The 13,292-nt window shown below is 43.9% G+C and overlaps 1 protein-coding gene across 4 annotated transcripts in view; it reads right to left on the bottom strand.

Moving 5' to 3' along the window:
- Positions 1-341: 341 nt before the first annotated feature.
- The window catches only part of actn4 (actinin, alpha 4), a 58,936-nt gene continuing 45,985 nt past the window's right edge, over positions 342-13,292 (bottom strand). For 2 of the 4 annotated variants that reach the window (XM_031741773.2, XM_031741772.2), the window contains exons 9-23: positions 12,205-12,297; positions 11,973-12,098; positions 11,076-11,180; positions 10,567-10,714; positions 10,330-10,480; positions 9,323-9,431; positions 8,778-8,918; positions 8,473-8,655; positions 7,986-8,120; positions 7,314-7,493; positions 6,904-7,050; positions 6,453-6,485; positions 5,193-5,273; positions 3,141-3,299; positions 342-2,365 (exon numbers count right to left, since the gene is read on the bottom strand). In XM_031741773.2, the coding sequence (XP_031597633.1) occupies positions 2,207-2,365; positions 3,141-3,299; positions 5,193-5,273; positions 6,453-6,485; positions 6,904-7,050; positions 7,314-7,493; positions 7,986-8,120; positions 8,473-8,655; positions 8,778-8,918; positions 9,323-9,431; positions 10,330-10,480; positions 10,567-10,714; positions 11,076-11,180; positions 11,973-12,098; positions 12,205-12,297 (1,950 nt within the window). In that variant the 3' untranslated portion in view covers positions 342-2,206. The remainder of the gene's footprint in view (positions 2,366-3,140; positions 3,300-5,192; positions 5,274-6,452; positions 6,486-6,903; positions 7,051-7,313; positions 7,494-7,985; positions 8,121-8,472; positions 8,656-8,777; positions 8,919-9,322; positions 9,432-10,329; positions 10,481-10,566; positions 10,715-11,075; positions 11,181-11,972; positions 12,099-12,204; positions 12,298-13,292) is intronic. The other 2 variants (XM_031741775.2, XM_031741774.2) reach the window with 1 other exon arrangement.

The following is a 13,292-nucleotide window of genomic DNA, read 5'->3' as shown; positions in this document are numbered from 1 at the left end:
GCACGCATTTCCTGTGGACTTAAAGAAATTCCCCAAAGTCACCTGGATAAGCCAAATTTTGCTGGATGATGATGAATCCTTCAGAGCAGTCAGCAAACAAAAAGACTGCTGCAGTAACCTCAGCATGCTTTACTCATCAAAGATGTTACTGAAGACCCATTTTAATGTGTTTATAGTTGCCTAAATGACTTCTGTAACGCTACAGTAAACCAAAGATTATCACAAAGTTCAAAACTGGAGATTTTTTTCCCTTTAACAGTTAAAGAGAAAATCTGGTCTTTTGTATCTCAAGTTTAAAAACACAGACACGCACAAGAACGAGACGTGAAGACAGTCGCAGGTATTTTTGTAAGGAAACTTTTTATGTGTGCTTTGTGAAACTCACTTATCATTAGAGACAGAAGGCGTTGCAGTTTCCAGTACAGCAGATAAGGTTTGATATTAAAGAGTACAAAAAAGGGAAAAAAAAAAAAAAAAAAAAATCACAATTCCAGAGTTCATTTCTTTACAACCTCGCAGGGAAAAAAAGAGAATGAAAAAGAGAAACAAGCTTTTGGTCCGAGTCTTCTCTTCCCGCTTCCTTCCCCGTCTGCTCCCCCTCCTCTCCCACGACGACGGGAGAAATCACTTGTCCTCAGTTTAATTTTGACAGGAAACTCAGGCGGGGCCTGGTTTGATGACCACAGCTTTCCCCAGATATTGAGCACAATATGATTGCATAGTTCTTTTACATAACAATTTTCCTTTTTTTTAAAAAGGTTTTTATTTTGCGTACATGGAATGTTTACACAGAGACTCCCCAAACGTTCCCCTCCCTCCTTCCTTAGCAGTGATTTTTTCCCTTCTCTACAGAGATAAATGAGGGGAAGGAGGGGGGAGAAAGTGAGGGGGAGAGAGATAGAGGAGGGAACAGGGCTGTAGCCACCAACAGGCACGTTTATCTATTAAATACTTTCACCTTCCCTCTCACAAACCTTCATTCAGCCAATCAAACGGATCCGTGACATGCCGCATATGTATGTCAGCTAGATGAAACTCGACTATTATTGAGTAATACGGTCTAAACTTTTATATAAATGTGTGGTTTTCGTACTTAAACAAGCGCCTGATGCTTAACAGAGGAATAATTTCACAGAAGCAGATATTTGTAATTATTATGCGGTTGCTCATCATGGATTTTATACAGGAGGCCTTTAGGTCGACTTTTCCATGGTTAGTTTGGCCAAAATTAAAAAGTAAAACCTGAAGAAAAGACTTCTGGAAGCTCAAACCTATCCACTGGTGAAACTGCTTTTAAATTTCTCTGTTTTCTCGTTTCATTTTCTTTATTTTATTATCTTTTTAATAATAAATGCCACTCTACTTTGCCCTACTGAAAGGCCTGCAGTTGATTACTCTCAACGGCTGGGACTCTGTGTGTCATTCTTCAGACTGAAAAAATAAGTATGTACAGCGCTAAGCCCCGCCCACCCCCACCTCCCACCACCCACCTGGTCCAGAAAACGATTGAGAAAGAAAGAAAAAGGAGAAAAAAAAAGAAACGCAGACAGGAAGAGGAAAAGAGCTGAGGTTAGACAGGTCACCTTATCCAGCAACGTGGGAATTATGGGTAAATAGGTCATTTTATCTCTGGTTGGTCAACTCCCTAACCCCTCCCTCCCACCCTTCTGACCCCTGACCCCGCAGCATAAATCTCTCTAGGATCTAATACACAAACTTGCCAGTCGCCACATCAAACCCCGCCCCCCCACACGCCCTGGACCCCCGCCTGGCAAGAAGAAGAAAAATTATAATAAAATAAACAAAAATTAGCATAAGTATCAGATTAGCTTGTGCCCCCCATATTCCTAACCCCCCGTCCCTCCCCCTGTTTAAACCCCACAAAGGCAGAGAGGGTGAAGCTAAGGACCCGCACTACAGAGCAACTCTGCCCCCCGTCCTGCAGACGCCCCCAGATGTGCCCGTTCAAATAAACCTTTATGAGAAACTGATGGTGAACATCCATTTGTGACAGTGGGGCTGGGGGCCGAACCACGAGAACTACAGCTCAATCAGCAAGCTCTTAACGATTTCTAAACCGGCACTCTCAGGGGCACATCGTGACCACCACTCAAAATTCCTCCCAGCGCTCGTCTCACGGCGTCTCCTCTACCTCCCTCTCCCTCCCCTCATCTGTCCAGCCCTCCTCCTCCTCGTCTCGCCTCCTCTACAGGTCGCTCTCTCCGTACAGGGCGGTGGAGAAGGACATGTAGTCGAGGGCTCCGGGGACAGCGTCGGGCCCCGTGTAGGGTGCCATGCGGGCGATGCAGTACTCCGCCTGGTCTGGAGGGAGCTCCCGCCTCAGCTCATCAGCTGTGATGTAGTTCTGGTGGAAACAGAAAAGGCAAAGAGTTCACTGCTAATGCACAATAAATGACATATGGCTTAATAGAGATCAAAAACGGTTATGTTATTGATCTTCTAAGAGAACAGATGATCGTATAATTGGCTGAATATCGTTATTTAGTTCCAAACTCGTGTTTGATGGATCATTTCAAATCACAAGTTCAAGTCTGGAGTTTGAATATCTGGGAATCTTTAAACCGAGTAAGTTTGGACCTGTGTGCCCCAGTTACTCGTCCATGTTTCCTGAGGACACACTCTCACAGCAGACAGCTAAGAGGACACTTTGCCTCAGGGCTGCACAGCCCACTTTGAGGACCACTGCTTTAAAGCACTGTGCAGGTCCAAGATGCAGCTGAAGTCCTATAAAACCTCCAAATGTCAGGCTGTGTGTGCCTGAGGAGCTGATGTCATAGAAGTCACTAAGATTTTCCAAAGCTTTAATCGCTCAGTGTTTTAGAGGCCAGTGCTTAAATGAACCAGAACACAGACAATCTGGGCTGGATGCAGCTTAAAGCCAAAGTGCTCATGCTTATTATTATTCATGATTATTTTTATTATAAATCCTAACATCAACCTGTGAGGAGTCTTTAACAAAAAGGAATCTTCTGCACAGCTTCAACCTCAAGCTTGTGTTGACTTGTAGGCCTGAACACAAAAACTCCCTCTGCTGGTGGTCAGCTTCCTGCTGCACATTTCTTTCTCCAGTATTTTTCTTGTCCAATCAAAAATGAGCACTGATGTCGTTCTGCACTCACCTTATCAGCAGCCAGGATCTTGAAGGAGGCGATGACCTGATCCGCGGTGTCCCTGTCGGTTGTTTCCGTGGACATGAAGTCGATGAAGGCCTGGAAGGTGACGGCGCCGCTGCCGTTGGGGTCCACTATGCCCATGATGCGATTAAATTCGGCTTCGCCCTGGCATCGACAAATTACAGGTTAACCCAGAAGAGACGGCGCTTTGAACTCAAAGGGAACAGATCAACATTTACAGGGTTGTTCCTGCACAGAGGGATTCAAGAGCTAATTGAAGAGGTTTAGTCTGTGGTCATTTTATTTCATATTTAAGTCAGTTTTTATTCAAATGGCCAAAAAGGACAGGAAAGGTTATAGATTTCTGTCAAATGAGGGGACAGCCTCACTGTTTGGAATTCTATGGGAATCAGGAGAAGTACTAAAAACCCTGCAGTTTGTAAGCATGTAAAATATCAGGACTAACATTAAAGTCCTAACAGCAGTCCCAATATTTTCTATTTCAAACTGACACATGCACGTACATCGTCAGTGGTTGGGATGGAGGGAAAACAGACAGATGACGACACGGAGAGAACACAGTGAAGAATAATTTATATGGTCTACATGAAAAATATCAGCTTCCTTCAGTTAGTAATGATCATCAAGGATGTTAAAGTCACACATGTGATGTAAAAGGACAAGAAGCGAGAGAATGAGGGAGAGAGCGCAGGGTGTCTGCAGGCATCAGGTCACATGCAAATCCACAAAATATCCAAACAGAAAATATTAGTAATAATTAGAAATACTGAGCAATAATTTGCCTGCCTGGGTCTGTCTGTCTGAATTAAGAGTTTCACTTCCTGGTTTAAATGTTATAAAAATATCAACAGGACTGATTTTGTCAGAGGCTAAACTTCCCAGATTTCCTCAACATAAAGAGGGGAAAAAGCCCGACTTGGATGAGAATATAATAGAAAAAGTAAATCAAAAAGTTATGGCTTCCATATCTATATCCTGTCCCTCTGATTCAGGTAAAAGCAAAAACAGAGAGCATCCTTAATTGCTTCTTTTGGGTGATTCAAAGCTTGTGACTAATTAAACTGCATTAGGATATTTCTGGACCTGCAGACACCCTGAAAGAGCTTCATGCCAGCAGCAGTACCAGGCTGTTTCCTGTAGAAATGAGTAGAGCCCGGAAATCATCTGACACCATCTGTCCCGATCGCTTCTGCAGGCCGGAACAGCACAGCAAAGGTCGGAGGGAGGAGTTGGTGAGTAGACAAAGACGGAGTCAGAGAGATACGAGGGACAGAGAGAGAGCAGCAGAGTGAAGGATGGACAGAAATATCGAGATCAAACAGTGAGTGAGTAAAAAAACCCATAAAAAGCACAAACAGTTAACAGAGAAAGTCTCGCAGCAAAGTAAAAACCTGACGGGCAGACAGACAGAGAGCTGAGGGGTGGGGTCCATTCAGAGTGAGAGGGAGCCCAAGGAGCTGAAGCAGCACAAAGCAACAGAGACCCCCGGTGGACAAACAGGGACGCAACACCTCCGTGAACCTCCATGCCGGTGGACTGAACCCTGCCTGAATCCAGAGCACGGCGGCAGGCTCCGAGCAGGAGCACCGACTGATCACTGACCAGTTTCACTTCATCACGCCGCAGAGTATTAAAAATAGAAACCTAATTTAGTTTACCTAATTATTAATACTGTTTGAATTTGTTCAGCCTGTATTGAAATGCTTACCAATTTAATTTTATGCAATTATGTCGAGTGAAATAGTTTCATTTTTTGTCTATTTTAGGCTGTTTCTGGTTACTTTTTTATTTGTAATGTAGATTTTTATGACTTCAAAACAGCAACCAGTTGTAGCCTGTGTGGAAAAAAAAGTCAATTATGCTACAAATTTTGCTAGATGCTGAAATGTCTGACTTCTATGTGTCAGTGTATAAAATCAGTAAAAGAAACACTGATTGTGATTGGCTGAATGTGGCTGGCAGTGATCTCCGCCCTGCTCTCCTGCTCAGAGGCCCGATGACGCCGGCTCTCCCTCCGTCCAGTCTTTGAGCTCCTACCTGCTTGTCCTTCTCCACATCGTAGCCCAGACTGATCAAACAGGCCTTGAACTCCTCAGCCATCAGGGCACCGCTGTGGTCCTGAGATCGGCCAAACACCCAATGACAGAGCACCGCATCGTGAGGATGAACCAATCGCAACACAGGGATGGTGGCGGTGGAGGACAGTGACCATGAGATCCACAGCATGCAGGGAGACGATGAAAACATGGAGGACGAAGGGACACACATTTATGGATGTTTAGACAATGTTGGCACACACACAAACCCCCACACCCACTCAAGAGCTGTGATGCTCATGAACTGTCACTTTTTTTTTTTTCTCAAATCTCCACCAATCACGAGCGTGAATGAATAACAAAGACAAATGATCCCCGTCCTCTTCAGTCCAGAGCAGTTTGCATTCGTGGACACAGGAATGAGCTGTGGTGGTTTCAGAAATGACTTTCACTTACAGATCCAAAGTTTTAATGCAGTTGTTACTTTTTTTAGGTTTATTTTTATGCATTAAATTATAAAACATGTTAAGGCCTCAGAAATTTAAAAAATAAACTATATTTAAGGCAGAACAAACCTCAAAAGTTGTGTTGTCTCTGCAGCATTTTTAAATGTATATGGTTCAGGATTTAAATAATTTGCAAATTGCTGCATTCAGTTTTTATTGAAAACTGAGACAATGTTCCCAAATTTAGAGACAAGTATCCATGCAAAGACTGAAATGGGGTCAGCGGGTTGCTACAAGTGCTTTCTTTGTACTGAGTGCAAAGAATAGTTCCAGTGTTGTGTCGTAAAGAAATAAACACACTGATGTGACGAACAAAAAGACTGATGGGTGAGTGACCACCGTGTCAGATAGTGGCATGAATGAGTGACACACACAGAGCGGTGTGAGATGGTGAATGATGGCGGTGTCGTCCTCCTCTCTGACAGCTGAGAGCTTTCAATCATCACGTTTAACCACCACAAAACACAAAAAATGACATCTGGTAGATTTTGTTTTGTTTTTTTAAATGCAGAAAACAGCGTTCCAAAGGGTTTGCATGTCCAGTGAGGGAAAAAGACCAAGTGCAACCCCAAAATAACATATTTCAAACCAAATGTAGCATTTCTTAGCTGATTTTAAAACAAGTAGCCTTTTGCTAACTGGGTGTTTCCTCACTCTTCACCCTCCCGGTAAAAGCCAGTCACCATCCGTGCCTTTTTAAAAATTTCACCAACACCGCCTGTGCTCGCGAGTGAAACATCAGGATGAGTACTTACGCGTCTGGCTCCTCTCTCACCCCCATCTAAGGTCTAAACATCCGGTCAGTCATGTTATAAACAAAAAGGAAAAACACAGGCCAAACCCTCACACTGAAAACTGTTCATGGCATCCAATTAACCACATCTAACCCACTGCTAATGACTATACTCTAAATAGACACATAAATACATAAGTTAAGATGTTTGGTGTGTCATAGCTGGTCTACACCATCATGTATTATATATGAAATGGTAATAATCATGGTGGTGTAAAAGTTGTGATTAAAAGTTTCATGTTTCTAGTTTTTAGATCAACATATGAAACAAAAACAGGGTTTCTCCTCAGGTTTCACTGCCAACCTAAACGCCTAATACTGACACTGATTCTCTGTAATACTGTGAGGTTTAATAACAGGATAACAGAACAGGTGTAATAAATAACCCGCGAGCGCAGCGCTCGGGCCCTGACCTTGTCGAAGTGGTTGAAGGAGGCGCGGTACTCGTACAGCTGCTCCTGGCTGATGCCCTTGGCGTCACGCGTCAGGATCTGGTTCTCGACCTCGTTGATGGTTCTGGCGATGGTGGTGAGCAGCTGCTCCCAGCCCACCCGGAGGTGCTGCAGTGATGGGACGGGGTTGACAGGAGAGGTTAAGAACTGAGATGCGAGAGAGCACACAGATTCTACAGTGTCCTCAAAGGTTAACACAAAGCATGAGCTCATTTTGTAACAGAGCTTCATGCACACCTTATGTCACACAGCTGTCCTACGTTAATGGACTCTACTGGATTTCAAACATTTTCATTTGGGAAGTGAAACAGACTTTTATCTTTGTCATTGAACGCATTCATTGCTGAAGGTCTTGTGCGTGTTTGCGTTACCTCCATCGTGTAGGAAGTGTACTGGTTGTCGAAGATGAGCGCCTCCTGGATGTGTTGGTGGTATCCCTCCAGCTTGTTAATTTCGGGTGTGTATGACATGATGCTCTTCTGGTACTCCTTCAGGTTGGTCAGCTGGTCCTCCAGGGTGCCGTTCATTTCAATGGATATCCTGCCAATTTCCTGCCAACACAAACACAAACACCTGAAATGCTGACACTCGAACATATTTATAAAAACAAGAGAAACATTTCTATTTTTATCCCGTCTAAATCTAACTATCGGGTGGGCTTCTACTGTAGTATCTAATGTGACAATGACAAAATTCTTCTAAATAAACTTTTCAAATGGCTGTAAGATATTTTTTTCTGTAAGGATGCTGAAGATTTGCCATTTACGCTTTCTATGAATAGATGAAGTACATTTCATTCCTCCTGCTCTCAGTAATGCAGTGTGCATGCACAGCATCGATCTAATCTAAACACAAAGCTCATGGATACAGCATCTAGAAACTGAAGAGCTCTTCAGGCTGTGGGTAAATCTCCTCCACCCTGCTCTGTGAGTTTGTGTTTTACAAAGTCTGTCTGCAAAGTGACAAACTGCACACAGCTGAGCAAACATGAAAACCTCGACATAATGCTGAGCACGTTGTGACTGTGTGGGCTGGTCCGTTACCTCCATTTTGGCCTGGATGTAAGCACCGACTGCGTTGGCCTGAGTGGCGAATGTGGCTCTCAGAGTATCATTCGAGTTCTGCTTGTTCAGCTCTTCCTGCAGGGCGTTGTCACGCAGTGGCACCATAGCCATCGCCTTCAAATGCACACAAAGAGGAATTAGAAACAACTGCACACAAACACCCACATGAAGCACCAGCTGCATAATAACATTCAGTCACTCAGCCTGTGGAGGGCAGCATTTTTAGCACACTGGACAAAAAGGTTCTTCTTCATTTAAGAGGACAAATCTGAGCTGCGTCATTAAAGTAGCAGACAGCATTAATAGTTTACTGCTCTGCCATGAATGAGCTACAAGTTTATTACCATAACATTATTAACGTCAGCCTTTGTTAAACAGTTAAGTGCCGAGTACTCCGTCTCACTTCATAAAGCAAACTTCAGGAGTGAAACCTTCTGAACATTAGAGAGCTGAGGCAGCCGCTCACCTGTTCCCACTTGCTGTTGATGCTCTCAGGTGTGATGGAGGTGTACGGGTTTCCTCCGCTCAGCTTGATGCCGTTGCTCTGGGCGATCTTCTGCACCTCGGACTGGATGGACTGGATGGCCTCGCGCTCCTTGTTGGCCTCAGGCAGGGTGGACTTGAACTGCTCATGGGCTGTGATCAGACCCTGAGAGAAGGAGGAAAGAAACACGTTTGCTGGGTTTCCTGTTTTTTGTGGGATAAATGCAGCTGTATGTTTCATATGCTGCACTTATTTATTCACCACTTGACTTCCCAGTTCCCAGATACCTGGATCTCCTCAATATTGTGGACGATGAACATGTCCTGCAGGTCCTCCATAGCTCCCTCCATCCAGTTGTTGAAAGGTGCCGCTCTCTTGGCGTACTCCAGGTACAGCTCATCTATCGACTCGAGCTGCTTCTCTGTCCTCTGTTGGCAGGAAAACAGGAGACAGCCTTATTAAAATACACTTCACTGATATAATGAGGAGAAACTGCTCACAGCATTCACAGCTGTTAGAGGGCAGAAATGCAGTGAATCTTTGTGTTTCTATCTGAGCTCTAAGAAATTTGCTTGAATTGAAGATTTAAATAAGCATATTAGATCGATGAGATCAGGAGGGAATTATTTGGTCTGAACAACAGTAAAGGCTTGTGACACATCTACACGCTACCTTAGCACAAACAAACAGGTCCAGCTGCAGCTGTTCGCTTCCACAAAGCATCACGAAAGAGAAAGATGCACTTCATATTATCACGACTAACCTGTTTAGATCGGTTTATCACCATCTATTTAAAGTTCAAAAGGTGCTGCACAAACAGGCTGAATCGTACCTCCAGTGACTCTTTGCGTTTGTGGGTGAGTTCTCCCAGGACGTCCCACTGATCACAGATCTTCTGACAGCGAGCGTTGACACTGGCGGCGTCGTAGTAGTCCAGTTCACTGGAAAAGAAAGAAAAGGAAAAAGGGTTTTCCTTTGTCGAGCAGTTCTTATGATCAAATTGTGTACAGTTCACTCCTCAGACGAACTTGTTTCTGTTAATCTGACAACATCTGACTGTGAGGTCAGATTTTGGATGTTAAGTCTGAATTAAAATTTTGAGGGGGGAAAGGCATCAGGCGAGTCTGTGTCAATCAAACCAAAGTGACGTGACAAAAGCCTCAAAGCTGCTTCTTTATTCTGAAAAAATACAGACGTCTCTCCAAAGAACACCAAAGCTCTTCTTCACCCACTTTGCTCTGTAGTTTTCTGTCCATTTCTGACTCAAATGTGAATTTAATGCAACTCGAGACAATGTTAAAGTTATGAAAAAAATGTGAGTGTTGGAAGAAAAAAAAGAAGAAAGAACTGAAGTTAAGTCGTTTGCCCCGCGGGCGGTACATCTAAGAATGCAAATGCTGTGAGAACAAAACGAATAATACTCAAATCAATTGTGAAAAATGATCTGCTGGAACAGATTATTACACACCAGCAGCTTCGGGCAGCAGCACAAACCATCAGTAAGTTTCCAAAGTGAGAGTTGTGCATATTTAGCAACTTCATTACTTGGAATAAATGAACCCTGACGTGGAGACGAGAGCCATCAGGAGCTAGCAGCAAATGATGCTGTGTGTTTCACCTCACAGCGAGCCGCAGGTACTATGCTACAGTTTAATTGCCGTCTGATCACAAACCAAAAAGAAAGAATTATCACAAACTATGAAAAATGGAGCTGCCAAGGTGAGAACAGCCTGACCTGCTTTGTGTGTTTATGCATGAAAGAAGCCACGGGGAACATTCAGGTAACACCAAAGGGACCAATGCTACTGAAGTCAGAGATGTTAGCAGCTCCATTCTTACTTGAGTTCCTGCGCGATGGCGGCGATCTGCTCCACTCTGTCCTGGTGGGCCGCCAGGTCGCTCTCAAAGGCCTCGTGTTTCCGGAGCAGCGCCTTGACTTCTGACAGGGTGCACGTCTCATAGTCTTTCTGGGTAAGCATGGCCTCCTTACCTGCACGAACAAAAGCCTCACTTATTCAGAGAAGAGCATTCTGCCGTTGTGAAGGCGTTTGTTTCACCGCAATGGAATTTACATACCGTCGGTCCAGGATTCATGGATGGCGCACTTCTGGTGGAACTTGACGGCCAGATGCTCCAGTCTCTCCAGACGCCTGATCTCGCTGAGGATCCACTCCTCGTAGCCTTTCTCTGCTCCTTCCAGATTGTGCCACGCTTTGTTGATGTCCTGAGAGCAAACAGCAGGAGTTACTGTGGAGTAAAAACTCCAAACACAGTAAACCATCTCATACGTGCAGAAAAGTGTGAATGAGGACGTGTGAAACTGCTGTAATATTTACAAAGGAACTTAAAGCTGGATTGTTTGTTAACCATATCACAGAAAAGTAACTTAATACTGAGTCTGCTAAATTCACTAAGCTATAACTGAATCAGTTTTTTCACCAATCCTTAGAAGTCCTCTGTTAGCGTGCGACAGGCTGCTTTGCGACTGTTAATAATGAAGTTGTGTCGCGCAGCTTCAACTGTGGTGTAACTTTTCCCGTTATTGTCAAACGTCTGCAGAGATGGACCGTGTGTGAGTTTCATACCGACACCATGCGTCCTTCTGACGGCATGAAGGCAGGTCTGTTGCTGAGTCTCAGTTTAGTCTGCAGAGTGTTGAAGCTGATCTCCAGCTGGCATTTCTCTTGGACCTGCAGACAGAAACATCTCAGTGTCACTGAACACATTCAGCAGAGGAAAACCAACATATGTATGTGAGAGCGCACAGTGCTCTTATATGGTGATGCCACGAGGACAGACACAAAAATTTCAGCGATTAAGAGCATAAACTCTTCAAAATGTTTACTGAAGTCAGAGCAAAGAAGCCGAAGAGCTCTTCATCTGTAACCAGACGACCCCTGCTGGTCACTGGAAAGAATGCAGGTTTAAAGAACTTGTGCATTTTCAGACTCGGACATAAAATCATTGCTTTGCCACGCAGACTCAGATTAACACACTATAATAACTGGTTAATGTGAATGCACAGTATGCAACTCTTACTCAATTTAAATGCTTATAATGAAAGGCTGAAGAAGCTCTGTGCAGAGGGATTCAAACATTTTGGGAAGAGGTCAGAGTAACATGTGAGAAATATTTGCAAAAACATTTTCCAGCAGACTCTGATCCATTTCTCCTCGTTTCCTCTCCAGAGGGACACAATTATAACAAAAATGAACAAACACTGATGAACCTCAGTGGACCTCAGGGACACAAGCAACCACTCTGCAGAAGCTGCACCATGAATAAGTTTAAAAAACACAGATTTTAAATGTCAAGAAGATAATAATACTATTTGGGAAGAAAACAAATATTGAACACTGAGTAAGATTAATGAGATTAAACTTTCCACTACAAAGATTTGGGTCTGGCCGGCGATCACAGCAGTTTGTGAGCCTTTTTTCCTTTGTTTAGAAGAAGAACAGTTCACGCGAGGTTTTCTATACCTTGGGTGGTTTGTGCACACAGCGGTAGTCTCTGAAGTCCTCCTGTTTCACCTGCATGTCATTTACAGTCTTCTCTTGGGTTCGGTTCTCCAGCCAGGGGATGGTCCGACGGATCCACTCCAGGAGCTGGAGGCAGAGAGGACAGCGTGGTGAAAACAGGACAGACAAAGGGTCGTCTTCCTTTCTCCAAAATCTGCCGTGCAAGGAAAAGATGGCATGTTTCAATACTCACATCACTGGCCAGTTTCTCGTAGTCCTCCATCATTTGCTCGTTCTCCTGGTTGACAGCCAGCACTTTGCAGATTCGATTTGCGGCTGTCTCAGCCTATTAGGAAGAAGAGTGATGAGTGGAGCTGGACGTGACTGGATAAAACTCGATCAGAGTCTACTCTCTAAGCTCAAAGCTTCATAATAAAGTCACTAAACTGAGCTTAAAAATAAGTGTCTACCGCTGCTTATTAGTACCTCAGCCTGGCCTTTCATTACAGCTGTGACAAACACATTTCTGCTTTTCAAATCTGTGCGCACACTCCACACGCAGGCAGTGAGGCAGGTATGTCGAGCCAAGTTTAGGCACGTGTTATTTAAAATAATGCACAAACTCCAATGTAAGTCAAACCAGGGCTTTATAAGACTGCTACAACCATGCTCCAGCTCTTCATGGTTAGTTCAATGTGCCAGAATCATTCTGTGTGTATTTAAAACTTCATGCATCTCCCTTCAAAACCTGGGAATCAGTGCTTCTAGTTACAGTTCATGTAGCGCTGCAGTCCACATCAGTGCGTCTGCCTAGGACCTTACACTACTGTACCACTGAAATATAAAACACAGCACAGAATTTGATAAGCTGATTCAAGGTCATACCTACTGTACAACAAAACATCTGCGTTTATGCTGCTCGTCCAATAAGCTTACGGCTTTGCTTTCACCAGAATATAAGACAAGTCATATCATATAAAACATAATATAGAAGTTTGAAAAGTGTTAATAGCTGAAAAGAAACTTGAGACATCAGCTAATGTTTCCCACAGTAATGAATCCAGACCGGTCTGGTTTCTCTAAACCACATCAGCAGCATCTGGTTTGCAGCTTTCCCGGAGGACGAATCCTCATCAATATAAAGTGTTTCATGCTCCAGCTGAGATATCCAAATATCAAAAACTGTGCATGATCTCAGTGGAAACTAAGAAATTTAAATGCCAAAAATCACCCACAGAAGCATGCATGGAATGCAATCAGTGCAGGTGAGCGCCGAGTTTAAGTCCAGCCCATAAAGTCTGGAGCATTTTGAGGGAAACAGCTGATGTCCAAAGAGCCAAG

Source organism: Oreochromis aureus, linkage group 14, assembly GCF_013358895.1.
Source record: "Oreochromis aureus strain Israel breed Guangdong linkage group 14, ZZ_aureus, whole genome shotgun sequence".
NCBI classification, from domain to species: domain Eukaryota; kingdom Metazoa; phylum Chordata; class Actinopteri; order Cichliformes; family Cichlidae; genus Oreochromis; species Oreochromis aureus.
Note: the sequence above shows the minus strand (reverse complement) of the source record. Positions and strands in the feature narration are given on the sequence as shown.